This window comes from Doryrhamphus excisus, chromosome 1 (genome assembly GCF_030265055.1).
Source record: "Doryrhamphus excisus isolate RoL2022-K1 chromosome 1, RoL_Dexc_1.0, whole genome shotgun sequence".
NCBI classification, from domain to species: Eukaryota; Metazoa; Chordata; class Actinopteri; order Syngnathiformes; family Syngnathidae; genus Doryrhamphus; species Doryrhamphus excisus.
The window spans coordinates 41,564,098-41,586,978 of record NC_080466.1 but is presented as its reverse complement, the minus strand read 5'-3'; the positions used below and the strand labels follow the sequence as shown (position 1 = coordinate 41,586,978).

Sequence of the window (22,881 nt, the reverse complement as noted above, 5' to 3'; positions counted from 1 at the left end):
TGACACAACGGTTTCTTTCAGCGAAGTATTTTGGCACCGCGCTGGCATCGGCACAAGCCACAACCTGGCACAGCAACGAATAACTGTCAAGTCTTTTCAGCGTTCCCGAACCTTTAACACGTAGGCTGGGACTGGTCGCAACATGACCGCACCGGTTTCTGTGGGAGTTTTACTCCATTCACCCAGAAGAACCTTTGTGACGTCAGAGGTTAGTGGTGTGGGATGAGAGACTCTGGTTTCCTAAGACCCAAATGAAAAATTCAATTCCTTCTCGGACCTCAAAATAGATCATATATTGTCATTATATCGACAAATACAAGAGGTTCGACTTCCAGTTACATTCCTACATTGAGTTGCGTTTTAGTGTAAACCACAGAACATCCTTGTGGTTTACTAGAATATTATAAGGGGCGTTGCAAGGGAGGGCGAGACGGGCTTATTGGGACGAGGAAGTCGCAATAATAATGTTTGTCTATAATAATATAGACAAATAATGTTTGTCTATAATAATATAGACAAACAACCATTCACACTCACATTCATACCTATGGACAATTTGGAGTCACTAATTAACCTAGCATGTTTTTGGAATGTGGGAGGAAACCGGAGTACCCGGAGAAAACATGCAAAGTCCACACAGAGATGTCCGAGGGTGGGATTGAGCTGTGAGGTCTGCACGCTAACCACTCGACCGCCGTGCAGCCCCTCAATAATAATTATTATGCTTAATTATCACTGCTATCACGTGTTCAGAGATACCATATTTAGTATTGTACATACTGTACTATCCCTAGGAGCATAGTTGTTTTTTTTCCCTCCTCTTGTTCTACCTTCTCCTTTTCCCCTTTTATCACCCAGTCCTCCTGTCCTGTCCTGCCCCCCCTGCCATATTGTCTGGTATGTTGTGTATGTATGGACAGGTTTAGCCTGTACCTCGGTAGGAATGACAAGTACATTCATGATTTATATTTATATGTACTTCGAATTGTTTTCTGCATTTTAAACCATAATTGGAAAACTATTAAAAAAAAAAAATCATGTTTTGTGTTAACATTTTCGGGTATCTGGAAGGCAGTCATTGGATTTACATGATTTCTTATGATAAATTTATTTGGTTAGAGTCAGAGCTTCTGGAAGAAATGACGCTAACCAAGGTTCAAGTGGATGTAATGTATGTTAAATAGACCTTTTCCTTTTTGGTTCCTGTTTCTTAATTTGGGAACAATCAAAAAGACCTGCAAAATCCTCACAGGACTGATTAGTGTCAGTCAGTCAAGTTTGGTAGTAAGAAGGGATTTCTGATATTGGCTTTTTTTTTAATCCAATATGCCGATATTGTCCAACTGTCTGACACATTTGCCATGAAGCTAATAGATACAGCCTTGATGTGGATGTAAACATGTCGCCTAAGCAAACTTCCATGTGTGATTTGCCGCTACTTCCACGTTTTTTTTTTTTTAGACCCCCGCTATCCCATAGACCAGGGGTGGCCGAGCGTCCAGATATCAAGAGCCAAATGTTTAACAGTGTTACTGCAAAGAGCCACATCATACACACCAACATTCCCTCTTCACACACATACCGTACCTTCGCTCAGCCACATTTATTGTCAATTCCATCTCGATGTTGCCGTGGAGTGAGCTGAAGTGTCGCTGAAGAGTTTGAAGCTTTGAAATACGATAAAGAAGACGCCTGACACAAAAAGACAGCGCGGCTTGTTGTTGCGCTCAACAAAAAAGTAGGAGCTCTTCCACTGCGGTAAAAGCGTCCTCTATTTCATCCACATATTTACATTTAACTGTGCATTTTTTGTCCATCGTGATCAAACCGGGAAACGTTTTTTGCATTGAATGTGCTTGCTAGCGAAAATACCAAATGAAACCAAAAGAAAACCAAAGAAAACCAAAAGAAAAGATGCTTTTACACCTAGAGCCACATAAAAGCAGGCAAAGAGTCGCAGGTTCGTCACCCCTGCCATCGAACTATGAATGAATGAATGAACTATGTGCGGGAATACATTGTTTTCCACAACGTCGGAAAATTATGCTCTCAAAACGATGTGCTAATGACCAAATCATGCAGTCTATGGGCCAAATACTATCAAAGTTCATTGTTTTGACAGCCAGCCCACAATGTCTGGCCACCCCGAACACGTCTAAGCTCAGGTGTATGCTACCTGTTGTTGTTGTCATGGCGACAGCAGTGTTGCTTGTGCCGCTTTAAGGGCCATAAAAACGATACCGATATTACATTTTTATGCCAATATCGGTGGGACAATATAATCGGACATGTCTTAATGCAGGGGTGCTCATTAAGTCGATCGCGATCTACCGGTCGATCGCGGAGGTGGTACTGGTCGATCGCTGGTCGATCGCGGCGTGACATTAAAAAAATATCATCCCAGCATCAATGCCGTCACTTGATTGATATACAGGGCAGCCATTCAGATGACAACTGAATGTTGCCCTTCGGGCGACCAATCAAATCAAACAACGTCTCTAAGTGCAGCAGAACTTACGATGTCAGCCTATCATCCATCCCCGTTACTTGATTGACATACAGGACAACCAGTCAGATGACAACTGAATTTTGACCTTTAGGTCACCGCTCATGCGTAAACAACGATGCAAAGTTCTAAGCTAGTCGGCGAATTGCGAGATTTTAAAGCCCTCGCTAAAGTTTATGGTCACTAAAATGAGTGAAGGAGCTGGACCAAGTATAAAGGCAAAAACTGGACCAAGTAAAAAGGCAAAAAAACATATCACTTCCATACGGATATGGAATATTATACGGATATTATGATACGGATATTATCCATGACTGATAAACATTTGGAAGTGTGCTTGAGGCTGGCTATCAGCAGCTACTGTCCGGACTATGCATCCCTGGCTGGTTCAATTCAGTGCAAGTCATCAAAGTAAACTCAGGTAATTACAAAAAAATGTTAATAGTTAATTATGTGTGTTTTGCAATATTGGCTCATTTGGTTATGTAAGGTACATCAACATACATTGTACGTACAAATAATAAATAGATGTTTTGCATTTTTGTAGTGGGTAGATCATTTTGACTCGGTCATTTTAAAAGTAGCTCGCATGCTGAAAAAGTGTGAGCACCCCTGTCTTAATGCATTCTTGGCAATAAAAATGATAATAATAATAATTTTACAAGCGGGTAAACATATTTAGATTTAGAAAACATCAACTTTTCCTGGATCTCTGCTTTTCCGCCTCAGGCGCTCAAGAGCAGACGATGTAATTCCAACAAGTTGCTCATGCTGGGTGGGGAACAACACCAAAAGAAAGACATAAAAGCAAAAGAAAGAAAGGACAGCCGAATAGCGTTCCATTGCCGATTCCCAGCCGAAGGAAAAAAAAAAAAAAAAAGTTAGGTTTGACGTGTTTCAACTTGTAAAGCGTTTTCCCTGCCATGAGAGAGTGCTGAAAGAAAAGCACTGATTTCTATCTTTCATCCCAGCCTTCGGTGTGCATCGTCTCGACTGGCAAGTGTAGCAGAAGGAAGTCATTAAATAATTATGTTGAAGTGCAGTCCTCCCAATGCACTTTGTGCCGTTTCTTCTGATCTTACCTTTCGAATGCCAGGTATGTCCATTGTTTGGCAACACGCTATTTATACAAACATTTGCTGTAAAACTGGATATCTAAATACGGGTAAGTACAGTAGAAGTGTCATTTTGATGTTGGACATGGTAGTTTGGTCTATTGTTGTGGTTTGTCTCTGTTTCCGTTCAGTGTATTTTTATGTTGTTACTGTTCTCGTTGACTTTGGTTGGGCAGAGCGGCGTAATGCAGCGTAACGTCGCCAATTGCTAATCAGCGGGGTTTTTTTTTAGCACAGAGGAGGCAGCAGCATGGGTTCGCTGGTTCATTTGTTTTCCTTCCAATTGTGTTGGGCAACTTTCCTTTCCCCGATGCTCCCCGCCGCATCTCCTGTATCATCTTCTTCCCTGTTGTCGCTTGTTTGCCTCGCAGTGCTTTGGTAATCTCTTTTCGCACCGGTGCTTTTTGTTTTCATTTTTTTGCCTCCACCTGGGATGTTTTGGACTTTCACCTGCTTGCGTCTTCAAGACGTTTCTGAACCGGCAGAGATCTTTCCGTTCTTTGTGTATTTTGAAATTGCAAGTCGCAGCTGAGGTGGAAATACTTGTTTGTATTTGAGCTATGCTAATGATAAAATTCATCTTGGATAATGTTTGGTCTTTTCTTTCTTCTGGATATTGGAGGGGAACAAAAGGATGCAAAAACCTAACAGGAATATTACGGCTTTATTACGTGGCTCTGAAATGAACTGCAACCGTATCCTGTAAAATAATCTGCAATGGAATACGCGGCACAATTACTGACAAAATACAGGAACTTTGGAAATCCAATAACAGTCGTTGCCATCACGCGTGTTAATTAGCGTGGGTGGGTGGGGGAGCGCCTGCAAAGCGCCTTGAACGCCTGCAAAGCAAGATTCTAAGCTTGTTTTGCAGGCCAAATGATTCCACGTGAATAGAACATAGTTAAGTTAATTATGTAATGATATGTACAAATCATGTGGCGTCCTCATCACCATTGTTATTGATATGAATGTTGAGTGCAAGGTTTAATTTGCCACCATTTTTTATGAACATAACGTTTTTGGAGTTTTGGAGTGACTGAACGCTGTAAAAAGTGGACTCATTTGTCAGGTTTTTATTCTGAGAGTTTCAGTTTTTGTCTCATGGTGGTGTTACAGTGTTTGCACTCACTTCCTGTTTGTTACACTTCAATGTTTCAGATTATCAAACAAATTTAAATATATCACTGAACCCAAAAATGCAGTTTTTACATGAAACTTTTGAATTATCAACAAAAAAAAACCCAGACCACCATACTACCACCACCTTATTTTAATGTTGCTATTATGTTCTTTTTATGTAATACAGTAATATCTAATGGGACACATACCTTCCAAAAAGTTTCTTCTCTGAAGAAGAAATGGAGACTGATGGATTTCAAATAATCTGAGTTATGTTTTTTTTGGGGGAGGGGGTCACTTTTACACACAGGGCCATGTAGGCTTAGGGTTTTTTCTCCCCTAATAATAAAAAGTTTAATTTAAAACTGCATTTTCCGTTCAGTTGTTTTGTCAGTGGCTGATAATGAAATTTGTTTGAGGATCTGAAACATTGAAATGTGAAAAAATTATTAAAAAAAAAAAAAGTAAATCTATTTTGGACCAAAAACTTTAGAATTTTCAAGGTCATGAATGCTGAATCGGGAATGATCTGTAAATAGTCAGATTCATGTCAGTCGACTGTGTTGGGTGGAGGTTTCTTCGAAGCCCAGTAGTGATGGTCTGTGAGAACTGAACTTTAGGTGGTCAACAGGTGGAAAGTCCGAAGACTAAGACGGCAATGCTTTTCAAATGCTGACATGTGAAGACATGCTAAGTAAAGATCCAGTTCCACCTGGCCGCCGTCAGCTGCCGATAGGCTAAGCGTGTCTTGTTGTTGTTCCTGCCACGTAGAAGTAACCTTGTCTGACTGACATTGTTTTAGCCAAGACACTAAAGGCATTGTTTAAAAACGCACATACCTTGACGCATTCCTTTCCGTCAGCAGTTCTGTATGCCACAGAAGGTCTGTGCATACCGCTGCATTGGGTGACACGCGGAGACAGCCTATCAGGTAGCGTCTGAATGCAGCTCCGCACTTGAGCCTTTGGAACTTTGGACCGGGAGACCCAGGAATAACTTAACACTTTGAGCGCCGCCCACCCCAACCGCACCACATCAGGAGAATCTTGCTATTCGCGAGAGGCATCGGAACATAAAACCGCAAATCGTGAAAATGTGTATTAGTCTGTTCCGGAAGGTCCGACTGAAACCGAAGCATATTTTGGCTCAATCGGTTTTACCCATAAGAGATATTACAAAGCAAACCAGACATGCTGAAAATTATTTTCTGTCCGATTCCCGATTTGAAAGTCTGACCTGATGATTCCAAATTTTGTTGTTCCTGCCACGTGTTTCCCGGGTTGTGCGACCGGCACGGCGAAACTGGTCCCGTAGGTGTTTGCGACCGGATGTAGCGATCCTGGTCGGGAGTTGTCAGTCTGTCATCAACAGAGCCTCTCGTTTCAGGCTTCCCATTCATTGTGGGAATGGGAATGGGAATGTATCACTGTCGCTCAAACTGGCCTCCACTATACCCGGTTCCCGGAGACGTTGTTCATGTGATAGACGTTGATGATGATGCCGTTCACTGGACTAACAATGCTGGCCTTTTTTTTGGAGCTCTTATATAGGCCTGCAAAATAGACCTCAAATGATACAGACAGTATTGTGTAAGGTGCATTTTGGTCCACTTTTGCACGGCGCCCAACCCATCTGCAATGAACCACGACAACGCGACAACTCATTATTATCTCAACCACCCCAAGCTAAGTCAACAATAAATCCACAAGGTATAATTACAACTCTCCTACAAGTTGAAATGTCTTCCTCAAAGTCGCTATTGACTCTCAGTGTATTTTCTGCCGCTGGATTCTACCGCGACTGCTACTAATTCCCACGGTTTTACACATTCCTGCTTACCCCCCCATATGTTAGTCTCTGTAGCGTATCAGATCCGTCAATGTTGCTTGATTCAATTTTGCGATTTTGGCGCTTCAAGGGTTAAGAATTGTGAAGGCTCTAATGGTGGTTAATCCTTTTGGTTTAAACGACTTAATTATACCTAACAGAGTCCGTTTAGGGGATTGTTTGGCGTCAGGGCAACATGACTGCAGAGAACAAACGTAATTAGAAGCGGCCAATGAAAATGAGACTTTGACGTTGTTTGAAGTTGTACACTCACCTAGTCTACCACAGAGGTGTGGAACCTTAGACTGGCTTTGGTCAGAAAGAAGTTAAGGGGGGGGGGTGCCTGTAATCATTATTATGCTTTCCGCAGAACGGTGGCGCTTCGCTTTTTTTTTTTTTTTTTTACCGTGTTCCTGAGTTGGTCGGCACATTCCGTTGGCATTGTTACTCGCCTTGTTTCCTGCGGCCGGCGGCTTTTGTCAGTCTCTCCCCCATTGTCCCGGCTTCCTTTGTTCCCCGGCTCCCAACAATGGCTTTTTTTCCTGCCTCTTTATATATGTGCACTTTTTTGCCCTTTGTGTTGTTTGTTTTGTTCTGCTGTCTGATGTGCTTTTCTTTCTCCTTGTTGCAGAGCTGGGGAATATAAACATATACACACACACACACACACACACACTTTGTCATTCACTATGTTTGAAATTCCTCTCAATCGCACACAAAAACAGACTGAATACCCATTGCTATACGTTCCCTATTCTTCTCTCTGTCGTTAGAAAATGGTGACAAAGGAAGTGAACAAACTTACAATGACAAACTAATCAATACAATATTGCAAGTGTCCGACCTTGACTCGCTCGTCTTCAGTCGACGCGATATCGAGACAAACAGTCCCGCGGGTGGTAAACTGTATTCGTCATGATGTGCCATCGAGGGCCAAATCAAAACGGAATCCGAAACACGGACACGCCCGACGACACTTAATTGCTTTGTGTTTGTCTCCAAAGGAATGGTTGAGCCCAGCCCTCCAGCGCTGCGCCTCCGCTGCGGTGTGGATGTCGGCATGGCATGTGTTGGTGTCAAAGTAGAGCAGGAGGAGATCGCGAGAGGGACCGGACTCATCGCCGATGCCGCGTCCACTCTGAAGATGTCTCCCACTCACGACTGGGCGGGGAATCAACAACTTGTGGCTCGGCAGCTCACGCCACCGCTCTCCTGCTCGCCTTCGGTAAGAGACGATGGAAATGTTCGAATTGGTCGTCACATTAGTTCCAAACCCGACCGTGATAAGTGAATTTCCGCAAAGTAGGACTCCTATTACGGATCTGTAGACAAACGTAGAACCGCGTCTTGGAAACCAAGTAACTTTGTTGATGATTTGTATGTGTCTTGACAGGAGAGTTCTCCGAGTAAGGAGTTACCACACGTACAAAGCCCAGGGATGCTCAAGGACACCAAGATCCACCAGGATCCTTCAAAAGTACAAGCCAATTTGAAGGAAGGTCAGTGGAAATGTCATCCATTGCATCCGCACACACTTCCTATGAATGTCATCAATGTTACACAAGTATCTAGTCAGATCCTGGTCTAAATGTGTTCTCTGTGCATGACGTTCTAGATTAGAACCACAATGCAGTTCAGGCATGACTGCCCGTATTTCAAAATGTCAGTATTTGTCAGCGGTAATGCCGTGGTTCCAGTGGCTGACTTCCAGGTGTAAATGTGGATCAGGTCCAGAGTCCAGGGTGTACCAGAGTCTGCTGGGATTGAGCATCCTTTTGGACCTGCATCTAAGTCAAAATTAAGTTGTTCAAATTCTCCAAAAAAAAAATAGTCTCTTTTAAAATCTGTGTTGGTCCGTTGACAAGTTTTAAAGTACTTTCTCCCAACAAATCTTTCACCATCCTTCACTCAAAAGCTTTCTCGCTGTTATTTTCTCCCCAAAATTGATCTTCTCGCAGACAACCAACCTCTGACCTTCCACGCTTTTGTATGCTTTCTTCCAAACTTTAAAGCCATTTCAAAAGCAGAGCGTGCTTATAAGTCGTTCAGTGTCAGATGGATTTTATTCCGCACGCGACGCTTTTCATACCAAATCCAAAACCTTTTGTTGTTCTTTGTTTGTCGAGCATCTCTTAGATCCAACTTAAATTAATGAGCGCGTTCAACACTTTTGTACTCGATTTGGATATTTGCAGATATTGATGCATGCCAGAGCCTTTTAATGTGAAACCGTGCCAAAAGAATACCAGCAAAGAAGAATATCGGCGAGCAGAGCCGTCTCCACACACGGAAGCGTTCGGCTTCACAGAACTCTCAACTTCCTTATTGCAGTTAATTACTTCCAGACGCAACCGTGATGAGACCATTTCTGCTAAATAGGATTCAATATTTGCTTTATTTTTATAATTGGAGCATAGAAGACCTGTTTATTCGGGATGCTGCGATCAATCAGCCACCGATCAGTATTGTCCGATTTCCGTGAAAAATCAAGTGATCGTTCAACGCCATATCCACAGCATAAAAGCCATAGCATCTCAGTATGTGGAATCAAACTATGGAATGGATTAAGTAAGGAAATCAAACAATGTACAACGATGAGCCAATTCAAGAAACAATACTATGGTACTATGGTTACTATGGTACCCATTATGTCATTGTATGGTCATATCACCTAGTACTTCGGTACGTGACAAAAAATAATCAAATAAAAAAATAAAAATTAATAAAATAAAGTTAAAAAATACTTTACTACTTTAAAATAAAATACAAAAACAAAAAAATAATAAAATACATTTTTTTTCAAACTTAATTATATTAGGAAAGCAGGAAGTGAACAAATGTAACAGTTACTGATTGTAAAAGTACCAGATGGAGGGGTAGGATTTAATAAGCTTTGCTTCTTCCTACTCCTTTTGGACATGTGGAACTGTGAACTGATTATGGGATGCATTCAATTGTAATCTAATTCATGTTCAAATGAAATTAAACCGTTGGTATTACCATTACCAATGCCAACTACAAAAGCCGATTACCTGAGGCTATTACTATCGCAGGCCCCAACCCCCCCCTCCTCCGCAGTGTAGTAGCTACCTCACCCCTTGCCCAAAGTCAGTTAGCATAGGTCGTATCTCTATAAGTTACTGATGGTATACATGGAGCGTCCTACCGTACCTCCTCAGTAAGGTGTACGTCATATTAATTACACAAAACATGAGCGCATGTCTGATCGCGACCCCCCCCCCGCCCCCCCACTCCCCAGGAACCCCGGAGTCCGTAGCAGAGAAGGAGCTCCAGCTGTTAGTGATGATCAACCAGCTGAGCGGCCTGAGGGAGCAGCTGCTGGGTGCCCACTCCGAGCAGAGGAACATGGCCGCCCTGCTGCTGGAGAAACAGCAGCAGCAGATGGAGCTGGCCCGGCAGCAGCAAGAACAGGTAGAGCTTCCCCGTCGGATCAGCCAGAGCCTGATAGAAACGGTAAAAGTGACTCGGAATGAGCTGTAATTGCAACCACGTCTTAGATATATATATATTGCGGTGAAAGCCCTTGAACAGCGCAAGGTCACGATTAAGTTTCTGATCCGGTTCAGTAACAGTGGGAACACTAATCGCCGAGTGACGCATGCAGCGCCGCATGTGTGTAACAATCGCACGTATTGTGTCTCAGATCGCCAAACAGCAGCAGCAGCTGATCCAGCAGCAGCACAAGATCAACCTTCTTCAGCAGCAGATTCAGGTCAAGCTCACGCACAACTTCTGGTTGTCGGCACAACTTAGGCCCGTCACTTAAGTTGGATTTGTCCCCACCTCCGCCCAGCAGGTAAACATGCCCTACGTGATGATTCCGGCTTTCCACCCCAACGCCCAGTCTCTCTCCGTCCCCTCTGAGCCACCCATGAGCTTGCCGCTACAACCTATCCCGTGCAAACCAGGTGAGTGGTGGAACCCGCGTGGAACTCGCCGCTACAAATTATTGTCTGGATATGCATCTTACCGCCGAGTTACTAGATGCAGAATCATGCGGAAAATAAAGATTTTAAAAAAATGCAGATTGCTTCCGCCGTGCCGGACCAACAGCAAATCAGGAGGGGACGTTGATGTCAGCTGACAGATGCCATGTGACTTGGGTTATAGCATCACTCGATTCATAGTGACTTAGAGCTAAGACTGCTGTATCAAACAGTTTTATACATAATATTTACATTATGTATATTAATAAAAATTAAATATTAATAATTAATTAATATTATATTAATAATTATATTAATATTAATATTAATAATTAATTAAATATGGATAAAATATCAAAATATATTAAAAATATTAATTTATATCAAATTAACTAATTCGCTACCAAAGACATATTTATTCATATTTTTCAAACGAAATGCCCGATCCCAAAGACATATTTACACTATATGTCTTTTACGTTTTTTGTTTCGCATGAAAAGCAAAACAAGGTGATGACGCTAGATCAGGGGTGGGCAAACTTTTTGACTCGCGGGCCGCATTGATTTAACAAAATTGCCGGGAAGGGGGGGGGGGGGGGGGGGGGTGGTATATAGTATTTTACACGTAACAGTCAATTTTTACACCTATATTTTTACACATATTTTACATGTAAAAGTGTCATGCAATCTGCTATATGTGAACTTTGAAATCATTTATTTGATGTGAAGTGTATTAGAAATTAAATGTATTATTATTATTGTTTTATTAGAATTACTATTGTTATTATTATTAGTTATAGTAATGTTATCATTATATTATATAATATAATATTATAATTATTATTTATATTATAATATAATATATTATTATTTTATATTATTATTATTAATAATAACAATAATATTGTTTATTATTATTTTTAATACCAATATTATTACTATTATTATATTAATATTATTAACAATATTAATATAATAATAGTAATATTATTATTAACAACAACATTATTATTGTTATTATTATTTTTACTATTGTGCTTGTGTTCCTTTTTCCTGGAGCATTTTGTAAACAACAGACCACATCAAATAACGAAATTGATAAAGCAGCTACCTCAACCATCAAAAAGTTGGCCTAAGCCACAATGCCAGGTTGTATGTTGAGTTTAAATAAAATACTTTGGAAAGAACAGGCGGGCCATATTGAAACACTTGGCGGGCCGGATGTGGCCCCCGGGCCGTAGTTTGCCCACCCCTGCGCTAGATCATAAGTGCAGATTTAAGACGTGAAAAGGGCCACAAGGTGGCAGAAGTGCATTTGCTACGAGCTCGGCATGACTCCACAGCAATGAGGAGGTGGAAGAGCGTGGAGGAGTGTAGCGTGCAGAAGGTTACGCATTGTAGGGGAATTTTAACACACACGACAACCATGTGTGTTGTTTATGATGCGGCATGGTTGACTAAACATATATGACATGTAGTCTATATGCAAGGGGAAAAATGCACACTGAATGTACGAAACTTGGCTGAAAAGTTGATTGCCAACAACACATCCACTCATTTGTGCGTTTTAATAACAAATACGCCGGAAAATGAATTTTATGCTCGGAGGCATATTTGTGCACGCCGGCTCAAGGTCTGGAAACGTTAAAGGCATCCTTTGGACGGAAAAATAAAAAAACAAATTGATTGCTATTTGTGTTTGTACGGTTTGGGGGTAATAGAAGGCACAACCTTGTCTCCTCGCGCCTTTTGAAACGGTAGACTAGCTATGCACGTCGAAAACAGCGCGGTAAGAACGAGAGCTGATAAAAGATGGAGGATGAGCTTTCATTTTCTTAGGTGCCAAGTCACTGTGCCTTCACACTGGAAACATCACAGGCCTTATCTGGATACAAAGGAAGAATTCATTTCATTTCCGACTAAAATATCAATTGTTTGAACGTAGCCCAATGTAGCCAGTAAGAGAATGTATTCAATATACGGTCATTAATTAATGCAGTGGAACCTCAGTTAGCGTGTTTTTCGTTTTCATTCTAAACTTAAGAAACGGAGTGGGGAGGAAAGACAAAGTAAGAATTCTAAAATTTACCACTTCCACACGGCATGGGAGGAGAACTTTTTTTTTTTTTTTTTTTTGGACATGCAAATGGCTGACTCCATTAATTGTCTTAAACCGTGCGTACTGTATCTGTTGTATCTTTTCTAGCCGTGGAATATCCCATGCAGCTTCTACCCACCCCTGTCAAGCGGAGTGGTGGTTCCATCCGACAGGTATGTGTGTGATTCCTAGTTTAAAATAGCATCAAATGCATTATTCATGCATTTATTGCATTTATTTAATTAAGAGAACTGTTTCAGGTCTACATTTAAAGTACCAATACAACCGAAGAAACTGTGAATGATGAGTTTGTGGTCTGTTTTGGTTATCGGAGTTATTATACTATACACTAGCTTATTCTGCTGTTGAGGACCACACCTTGTTTTCAGAAGTTTGTGTCTTTTGTACAGTTTACGGGCATGTGTGTGAGTGATCTTTATTTGCACAGCAGGTTCTCAAGGTAGAGATGGATTACAAAAGCTCAAATGAACAAAAGGGTTACAAAAACACAGACAAAAGAAATAGATACTACAGAGGGTGTGACAGATACGCTCCGACATGCCTGATTAGCAGCACAGGGCTGGAATGCACACACATCCTCACTATTGACTCAGCGCCTTTATCTACGCTCTCACGCCGCGCTTAGGAAGCCGGTCAGCCCTTGAACCTGACGTCCAAGCCCAAAGGGCTGGAGATGGGGAAAGCGCCCAGTCCGCAGTGCCTGGAGCTGGGATCCCTGGCCGTGCAGGGCTCCTACAGACACAGGGATCGGATACGGGACGCGTCAGACAGTCCGCCGCGATCTTCCCTCAGTGAGTGATGACGACACTTACGCCGCTCTGGCATGAAGCCAACACCAAACAGGAATGTCAACTCTTAGGGAGTCGCATTCTTCTCATGATTTTCAATTGTCTTTGTTGTTACGGGTCATCAAATCAAATGGGTGTAATCGTCTTTGTTAGTTAGACTATCTTTGTTTTTATCTTTGTTTCCTATCAAAATGTGAAGCTAATTCTTCCATTTCTGGGTTTGTTGGGTCCCACAGGCTTCCACAGAGACGGAGATGTGGTCACCCAGGCCATCCATGATGCCCAGCAGCTCCTGAGGAGCCACAGCGCCGGCAGCCAGGAGCGGGAACGAGACGGCGAAACGGACAACAGGCAAATGTCGACAACGGACAACAGGAAATTGGTGAGCCGGTTTGCTAACGTACTAAACCAGGGGTGTCCCGAGTGTGACGACAGGGGGCAAACAAAAAAACAACAAAAAAAAAGTCAATTTTTCATGTCTAGGCTACTTCATGCTCAAAGACTAGGTAGGACACACACCAGTCAGACTAGATAGGACAACTATAGATAGGACTACTAGGTACATGGAACACACATCACTTAGACCAGATAGGACTAACTCTAGTCGTATCAATAGACAAAATCCTATAGGAAACTAGAGTTGTCCTATCTAGTCTGACTGGTCTAGTGTCCCATCTAGTCATTGAGCATGAACTAGACCAGAATATACTAGGAACTAGTATCTTTGAGCATGAACTAGACTAGATGGGACAGCTCTCGTCCTGGTCCCACCTGGTCTAGAGACTACTCTATAATCCTATAGTGTCCTATAAGATTTTGTATAGATAAGACTACAGCTGTCCTATCTAGTCGGACTGGTGTGAGTCCCACCTGGTCTAGAGACTCTATTATCCTATAGTCTCCTGTAGGATTTTGTATAGATAGGACTAGAGCAGTCCCACCTGGTCTAGAGACTACTCTATAATCCTATAGTCTCCTGTAGGATTTTGTATAGATAGGACTAGAGTTGTCCTATCTAGTTGGACTGGTGTGAGTCCCACCTGGTCTAGAGACTACTCTATAATCCTATAGGATTCTGTATAGATAGGACTGGAGCTGTCCTATCTAGTCTGACTGGTGTGAGTCCCACCTGGTCTAGAGACTACTCTATAATCGTATAGTCTCCTATAGGATTTTGTATAGATAGGACTAGAGCTGTCCTATCTAGTCGGACTGGTGCAAGCCCCACCTGGTCTAGAGACTACTCTATAATCCTATAGGATTTTGTATAGATACGACTAGAGCTGTCCTATCTAGTTGTACTGGTGTGAGTCCCACCTAGTCTAAAGACTACTCTATAATCCTATAGTCTCCTGTAGGATTTTGTATAGATAGGACTAGAGTTGTCCTATCTAGTTGGACTGGTGTGAGTCCCACCTGGTCTAGAGACTACTCTATAATCCTATAGGATTTTGTATAGATAGGACTAGAGCTGTCCTATCTAGTCGGACTGGTGTGAGTCCCACCTAGTCTAGAGACTCCTCTATAATCCTATAGTCTCCTGTAGGATTTTGTATAGATAGGACTAGAGTTGTCCTATCTAGTTGGACTGGTGTGAGTCCCACCTGGTCTAGAGACTACTCTATAATCCTATAGGATTTTGTATAGATAGGACTAGAGCTGTCCTATCTAGTCGGACTGGTGTGAGTCCCACCTAGTCTAGAGACTCCTCTATAATCCTATAGGATTTTGTATAGATAGGACTAGAGCTGTACTATCTAGTCGGTCTGGTGTGAGTCCCACCTGGTCTAGAGACTACTCTATAATTCTATAGGATTTTGTATAGATAGGACTAGAGCTGTCCTATCTAGTCGGACTGGTGCAAGCCCCACCTGGTCTAGAGACTACTCTATAATCCTATAGGATTCTGTATAGATACGACTAGAGCTGTCCTATCTAGTCGGACTGGTGTGAGTCCCACCTAGTCTAGAGACTACTCTATAATCGTATAGTCTCCTATAGGATTTTGTATAGATAGGACTAGAGCTGTCCTATCTAGTCGGACTGGTGTGAGTCCCACCTGGTCTAGAGACTACTCTATAATCCTATAGGATTTTGTATAGATAGGACTAGCTGTCCTATCTAGTCGGACTGGTGTGAGTCCCACCTGGTCTAGAGACTACTCTATAATCCTATAGGATTTTGTATAGATAGGACTAGAGCTGTCCTATCTAGTTGGACTGGTGTGAGTCCCACCTGGTCTAGAGACTACTCTATAAACCTATAGGATTTTGTATAGATAGGACTAGAGCTGTCCTATCTAGTCGGACTGGTGTGAGTCCCACCTGGTCTAGAGACTACTCTATAATCCTATAGGATTTTGTATAGATAGGACTAGCTGTCCTATCTAGTCGGACTGGTGTGAGTCCCACCTGGTCTAGTGACTACTCTATAAACCTATAGGATTTTGTATAGATAGGACTAGAGCTGTCCTATCTAGTCGGACTGGTGCAAGCCCCACCTGGTCTAGAGACTACTCTATAATCCTATAGGATTCTGTATAGATACGACTAGAGCTGTTCTATCTAGTCGGACTGGTGTGAGTCCCACCTGGTCTAGAGACTACTCTATAATCCTATAGTCTCCTATAGGATTTTGTATAGATAGGACTAGAGCTGTCCTATCTAGTCGGACTGGTGTGAGTCCCACCTGGTCTAGAGACTACTCTATAATCCTATAGGATTTTGTATAGATAGGACTAGAGCTGTCCTATCTAGTTGGACTGATGTGAGTCCCACTGGTCTAGAGACTACTCTATAAACCTATAGGATTTTGTATAGATAGGACTAGAGCTGTCCTATCTAGTCAGACTGGTGTGAGTCCCACCTGGTCTGAGCATGAACTAGACTATTCCAGAGACTACAGCTGTCCCACCTAGTCTAGTCTCCTATAGGATTGTCTACAGAGCCTATCCCAGCTAGCAAGGTATTTTATGAGAATCCTCTACCAAAACGCTAGGGGGGGCGGTCTTGAAACTACGGCTTATGTAGACTAGCTATTTAGCTTCCTGTGCAGTGAACAATGGCGACTGAAGATTTCAATGCATAATAACACGCCACGTTGGTAGTCTCTGTTGGTAGCGTTTGAAAGGGTAATCAATTACCCGTTACTGGAAAACAACGACAGGTGTTCCTAACGCCGTGACCCCCCCAACGCCGCGGTTCGACCCCGTATCAGGTTTTGCCATTGTAAATGTAGCCTACGCATTAGGAAATCTGTTTTTGTTTGTTTGATGTGCGACTTTCCTGTTGTTATTCCCCCAGACCCGTTCGGAGCCGGCGCTCCTCGTGTGATGTGTGTAAAAAGTCTATCCCCCGCCTCCCCCGCTTTTCCTTTTTTCGAGGCGAGGACTGTCGGACTCGGTGCGGGGCAGACGGCACAGCTGTTGCAGGCACACAATGCCACAAAGGCCTCAGTGTGGCATTGACGTAGCCACCTGCCTCTTTCTTTGTGCGCCGTAGCATCCACTCCTCCACCGACTGGATGATCCTCATCCACCTGGTCTCCGTCCCGCTTGCAAGGCCTCACCTTGTTAGCAAAAACCACCACAAATAAAAACCCTGTAGCTTTATTATCCCGTCTGCCTCGTCTCCTTCAGCCATCCTCTCGGCCAATAAACACCATTCTCTGTCCTCTCCTGCTTTGTCGTTTCCTTTCTTCGCATTTACAGGTCTCGTTTTAAACAGCAGCTGACGTCGCGGGTGTGCCGTGTCTGTACATACTGTACTCCAAATAGCACGCCGCGACATGTGCAACGCCTTGAGCACGCCCTTGGAACATTACACCGTTTTTATTGCAATCAAACTACGCTCAAGAGGTATACGGATCGGCTATGTGACCCGAGGTGTGTTTCTTTTGTCTTCAGGAGAACAAATATCCCTCCTGCGGCGAGAGACGTCTTCCCTCGGAGTCCGCTGAAGACCGACACGCCCTGCTGTCCACCGACGACCATCTCAGCAGCGACTCCGAGTGTAGGTCGGACTCGAGCGTCTTAACCTTTGTCCGTAGGAGCCGTGCCAAAATGTGGAAGAACAGGAAGGGAAAAGAAACGTTCCACGACGGTGCGCTAATGAGTAAACAATACCAGATTAACAAGAGGAATCAGTCAGCGTGTGATCACGTGATCACTTCCTCACGGCTTCCCACCTCGCTTGACAAGTAGAGCGTCGTCCTCGCTAAATGTGAACGGATTTCAGGGTACGCGATCCTTGTTGGGACCACGTGACCTTCAACATTCAATATGGACGCAAACACACTAAGGATCATTTGACGGCGGTTGGCAGATTAAAGCCAATAACCGTGTGTGCCCAAAGGCAAAGCTCTCAATTTACCCGTCCATCGACATTCCTTACCCGCGCTCGCGCTCGTGAACTTTGGGTCGTGACCCAAAGCGCGAGATCGCGGGTGCAAGCGACTGAAATGAGATAAGTCGAGAAGCACCTGTGGTTGTAGACTTAAACCAACCTCTCTGTGGTCTAGGCACCCTACCGGTCCAAGGCGGCTACCCCGAGGCCCGGCCCCCGCCGTCGTCCGGCCACATCAAGAGACCCATGAATGCCTTCATGGTTTGGGCCAAGGACGAGCGCAGGAGGATCCTGCAGGCCTTCCCCGATATGCACAACTCCTCCATCAGCAAGATCCTGGGTGAGCCCGGCATTGGGTAGGGGGAGGGTTTCTCTTTGTGCCGCTATTCTGAGACAACGCTTCGCCTCGCTAATTCGTGTGAGGGCATCTCGGACACCTGCTCGTCTTGCCAAATGAAAAGAGGCCGCGGCAAAGCGGCCCCGCCACGACAAATATAGCGAGGAAAGTTATTAAGACTTCCGCCGCACACGAGGCACACATGATGATTCTTATCCACTCGCCGTGGAGATAACCTCACAGCTACACTCCATCCCGAGCTTCGGGGGTATTGTTTTCACCCCCGAGCACAATTATGCAACAACGGCAACGATGATTTCCATGAGACCTCGTTAATAGATGCCAGGATACGTACGCATACAAAAATTCATTCATTCATTTTCGATACCGCTTTCGGAAAAAACAACCACATTTTCCACTTAAAAATGAACGTTTCTCACATTTCTTACCGATACAAACAGAAAAAAGGCTCACCTGACTTAGTACTTACTTTAGCGAACAGTTTGAGGCCACGCCGTTTGATGTCTTGTCAGAGTTCTGCGCTGTTATTCACGACGTGTGCTGCAGGGGGCAGTCATGTTTCCATCAGGGGTGTCCAAACTTTTTCCACTGAGGCCCCTGGCCACAACCTTGAAAAAAAAATTAATTCTTGAATATTTCTCCTGTATTGTCACCTCTATGCTAATAAAATGACATTTTTATTTGTATTACAAAAACTAAAAAAATAAATTTTCCTTGTTAGACTAGGACTTTATTTCCGTAATATTTTGACTTTATTTTTTTCCCACAACCTAACGTTCCAAAAATACAAACTTTAGTTGTTGTTTTGTTAACTATGACATCACACTTGTAAAATGACAACTTATTCCTGTTAGAACCTACACAAATACAAAAGCGATACAATACAAAAGCAGCCGTGGGCCGCATTTTGGGCACCTCTGGCCGCCATGCCGTGTTCGAGCCAGTCTGAGTGAAGGCGGATCAGAAGAAGACATTCAGGAAGAGTTGGCAGAACATCACAGGGAACACGTTTCTCATTTGTTGTGCGTCATTGCTTCGTGAATGAAATACTTTCATACTTAGAGCATAGAAATGTTGTTTACAACCTTCTAAATACGGTTTTTAACATTATTAGATCCCTGAAGACATGCAATAACACCCCATACTAATAATTAGCATGGTAGCATTGCTAGTATGCTAATAGTTACCATGATAGCATTTTGCCTATTTTCATGGAACTTAGCATAGATAATTAGCGCCGTCCTGCCAGCTGTGTGTACGCCTGCTAACAGTTAGCATGCTAACCACAGCATCGCAGTCGAGCATTAAGTGATCAGGGAAGGGAATTCCAATTGCGCACCACCGCTGACTGTCTTCCTCCGCCCGGAAACGTGGCTTTGCTCTTAGGTTCCAGGTGGAAGTCCATGTCCAACCAGGAGAAGCAGCCTTACTACGAAGAACAGGCCAGGCTGAGCAGGCAGCATCTTGAACGCTACCCGGACTACAAGTACAAACCTCGGCCCAAGCGTACCTGTATCGTGGAGGGCCGCAGGCTGAGGGTCGGCGAATACAAAGCCATGATGAAGAGTCGCCGACAGGAGCAGCGAGCGACCTACACGCGGAGGTAGAAGTAGTACACGACATACACATTACGTATTAGCAATATAAGCGGTTATACTTCAAGAATAAAAAAACTATTATTAGTATGAAGTTAATGCTTTTGACTTGATTCATTTTGTTAGTTTTACTATACAATACTGTACTACTACTTCACGATTCAACTTTATGCAACTGAAATGTTATTTTTCCTAATATTTTGATGTTATCATACAACTTTGTTTCATATTACAAATTTATTACGGTAAAATAGTGACTTTTTATTTTGTCTATTTATCTTAATATTTTGGACTTTGTCAAACGGCTGTTCTTGTTTTTTTATTTCCAACTATTTCAACTTTCTTTTGGGGAATTACATTTTCTAAATATGACTTTATTCCTCAAATAATTTTACTTTATTCTCATAAAATTTCATAAAATTCATAAAAGTTTTTGGCAACCCAAATCTCCAAAAATGACAACCTTTTTTCATTTTACAACTTCAAAGAATTTCGACGTATTTCAGCTTTCTTATGTAAATGTTCCTTTCAATTATTTTATTCACACAATATTTTGAATTTACTCTTAAGATTAATAATTTTTTTAATTAATAAATTTAATAAATAATAAAAATAAATAAATATAAAAATGAATAAATAATAAATTAATAAATTTTTAGATTTCCCCAAAATTACAATTTTATGTTATTTTGTTTTTCATAGTATGAACTTTTTTAATGGGCTGGCGCCCATACCCAAGTTCGATTCCACCCTCTGCCATCTCTGTGTGGAGTTTGCATGTTCTCCCCGTGCATGCGTGGGTTTTCTCCGGGTACTCCGGTTTCCTCCCACATTCCAAAAACATGCTAGGTTAATTAGCGACTCCAAATTGTCCATAGGTATGAATGTGAGTGTGAATGGTTGTTTGTCTATATGTGCCCTGTGATTGGCTGGCCACCAGTCCAGGGTGTACCCCGCCTCTCGCCCCAAGACAGCTGGGATAGGCTCCAGCACGCCTGCGACCCTCGTGAGGTTAAGCGGTAGAAAATGAATGATTTTTTTAAGAATGTGCCATGGACCAACAAAGCACAGCTGCTGGCCACCAAAGGCCCCAAGGCCGTACTTTGGAACACTATTAGATTGGACTCAGTGGCTGTCTATACTGCATGTGAATGTACCAGATGAGAATAATGACAAACGTTGTCCTCCAGTCCAACAGAACCACAGTCCATCCACTACTCCCACAACGACGCCCTGTACCCGGGCGGCGCGGGCTCTTCGGCGTCGGCGGCGGCCATGTCCTTCCACTCCTCCTTACTGGAGCATTACCTGCCGCCAGCCCCGCCCACGTCGCATCGAGTGGAGGGCCGGGTCACGCCCACGTCTCTACACGGGGTGAGACGGAAGGAAAGCGAGCGAGAACAGGCGCCGTACAGCGAAGGAGAGGAAAGTGACGGAGGGGAAAGAAGTGAGGGAGAACTGGTGCTCCTCACGGATTGAAAAATAAAACCGAGGAGAAAAAAAAAAAAAGAGGCGGGGTTTAACTGGCCGGCGAGTGGTCCTCCCCCTCCCCTGCGACCGACCCCCAAGCGAAAGAAAGCCCATTTACCGTTTCCCACAGTCCCTTGTAAATGATAGACAAGCTCTTACCGTACTCATTTCACGTCAGGATTTTCATTTGAAAGCAGGAAATGTTCATTTATCATCTCAGGAGGTGGAAACTTGTCTAATATCTCATTTGCCTCTGAATGCTTGGTTGAATCAAAGGGAAGAACAAACAAGCCAACCTGAACCGAACACGGCCGTCTTATCAACATGGCAGTGCTGCCCCCTCCTGGTGGATTTACGTTATCACAGCAGCTGACAAACACTTGGGCTAAATGAAATACGTTCGTCAGTTGCCTTCACTTTCAGTTTTTCAACAATATATGACTAAGTCTGTTAAATACGGCTCAAAAATTAAGCATTTGTTGCATAAAAACGACAAAATGAGGCCAAATCCGTATACAAGTTAAGGGTGCACGAGGCCGATATGATGGAATTATGACCTATCGATGGAGGCGAGATTTGCAGATGGAGAAATCAAGCACTCCTTTTTTCCTCCTTCCTGTGACGTCACAGTCTATTGTAACTTACCCCAGCCCGCTTTTAAACAACCATTCGCTTTCCGAGGAGGACTTCATGTGTTAATTGTGCTAAATGCTGGGGGGGGGGGGGGGGGGGGATACCGTATCAGCCACCGGAAACGGTTTGCCAGAGACCTCCGTGGCGTCACATCGGCTGCTCTGAGAGTGTGCCCGATTACAGAGCACCTTGCCGGGCCACGTCCGGTGGCTCCCCCTGCTCTATACTCTGGTTCTCCTGATAGTCGTCAAATGGTAGTCATGTCCTGATATTTGATTAGGACTAATCTACTATTAAAAAGTGTGTCTTGAGAAATAGAAAGTTATTGGTTTGAAAAAAAAATGTATATCGTGCATCTCTAACATTAATTGAACGACCCTGTGAAAGATATGTAGTATTCCACACTGGCCCCTAGGGGTCAGTCAATTTACTGTAATGGCGGCTGGGACACACAAGCACCAGACTATTGCAGGTTTGAACTGTCTCACAACAGGCACAATCATCTCTAATAAAATCATAAAGTTAGCTTATTTTAAAGCCAGTTTGCAAGCCGAGCACACTTTGCCTATTTTTTGTTTGCGTCTGTGGATAATATCTGTGGATAATATCATACAAACGTCTCTCACGCTTCACGCAAAGCATATTTCTGTATCTGTATTTTTTGTTTTTTACCTTTTTTGGAGCAAAGAGTTTACAATTCAAAGTCAAATGAGTCCACTGGTGCAGTCTGTCAGTGACTGATCACTCAATAGGATGGCTTATTATTATTATTATTATTATTTTTATTATTATTATAGGATTCCATAGACATCCATCACAAATCAAGTCTGTGGTAATGTTACTGGAACAATGCAAGGCATCTGAACCATTTCGTTGGGCGGGGGGGTCCTACTCTTCATGCTACCACAGTACCTTGCGGCGTTAGACTTGCACTAGACGCCATGTCAGCACTTTCTGACCGTCAATGGATGTTCTACATCTGATTGACGATTCGCTAGTGGACGCTGAAAACCAAAACCGGACATTTATTCTCCATTTTCTTGCTCATCCACGCAACG

The 22,881-nt window shown here is 43.1% G+C and overlaps 1 protein-coding gene and 1 long non-coding RNA gene across 6 annotated transcripts in view; one reads left to right on the top strand and one right to left on the bottom strand.

Moving 5' to 3' along the window:
* Positions 1-21,900, top strand: part of LOC131100806 (transcription factor SOX-13-like) — a 32,855-nt gene extending 10,955 nt beyond the window's left edge. For 2 of the 4 annotated variants that reach the window (XM_058046184.1, XM_058046191.1), the window contains exons 2-13: positions 7,575-7,795; positions 7,964-8,069; positions 9,830-10,002; positions 10,235-10,303; positions 10,385-10,499; positions 12,724-12,788; positions 13,262-13,427; positions 13,661-13,806; positions 17,329-17,434; positions 17,943-18,107; positions 19,512-19,728; positions 20,911-21,900. In XM_058046184.1, the coding sequence (XP_057902167.1) occupies positions 7,577-7,795; positions 7,964-8,069; positions 9,830-10,002; positions 10,235-10,303; positions 10,385-10,499; positions 12,724-12,788; positions 13,262-13,427; positions 13,661-13,806; positions 17,329-17,434; positions 17,943-18,107; positions 19,512-19,728; positions 20,911-21,199 (1,836 nt within the window). In that variant the 5' untranslated portion in view covers positions 7,575-7,576 and the 3' untranslated portion in view covers positions 21,200-21,900. Of the gene's footprint in view, positions 1-3,265; positions 3,603-7,574; positions 7,796-7,963; positions 8,070-9,829; positions 10,003-10,234; positions 10,304-10,384; positions 10,500-12,723; positions 12,789-13,261; positions 13,428-13,660; positions 13,807-17,328; positions 17,435-17,942; positions 18,108-19,511; positions 19,729-20,910 lie in introns of those variants that run through there. The other 2 variants (XM_058046168.1, XM_058046175.1) reach the window with 2 other exon arrangements.
* LOC131101453 (uncharacterized) overlaps positions 1-22,881 on the bottom strand; it is a 42,062-nt gene that overhangs the window by 17,627 nt on the left and 1,554 nt on the right. Inside the window, exons 2-3 of one of the 2 annotated variants that reach the window (XR_009119205.1) lie at positions 19,636-19,716; positions 18,595-18,733 (exon numbers count right to left, since the gene is read on the bottom strand). This is a non-coding gene — a long non-coding RNA (uncharacterized LOC131101453). The remainder of the gene's footprint in view (positions 1-18,594; positions 18,734-19,635; positions 19,717-22,881) is intronic. The other variant, XR_009119208.1, reaches the window with a different exon arrangement.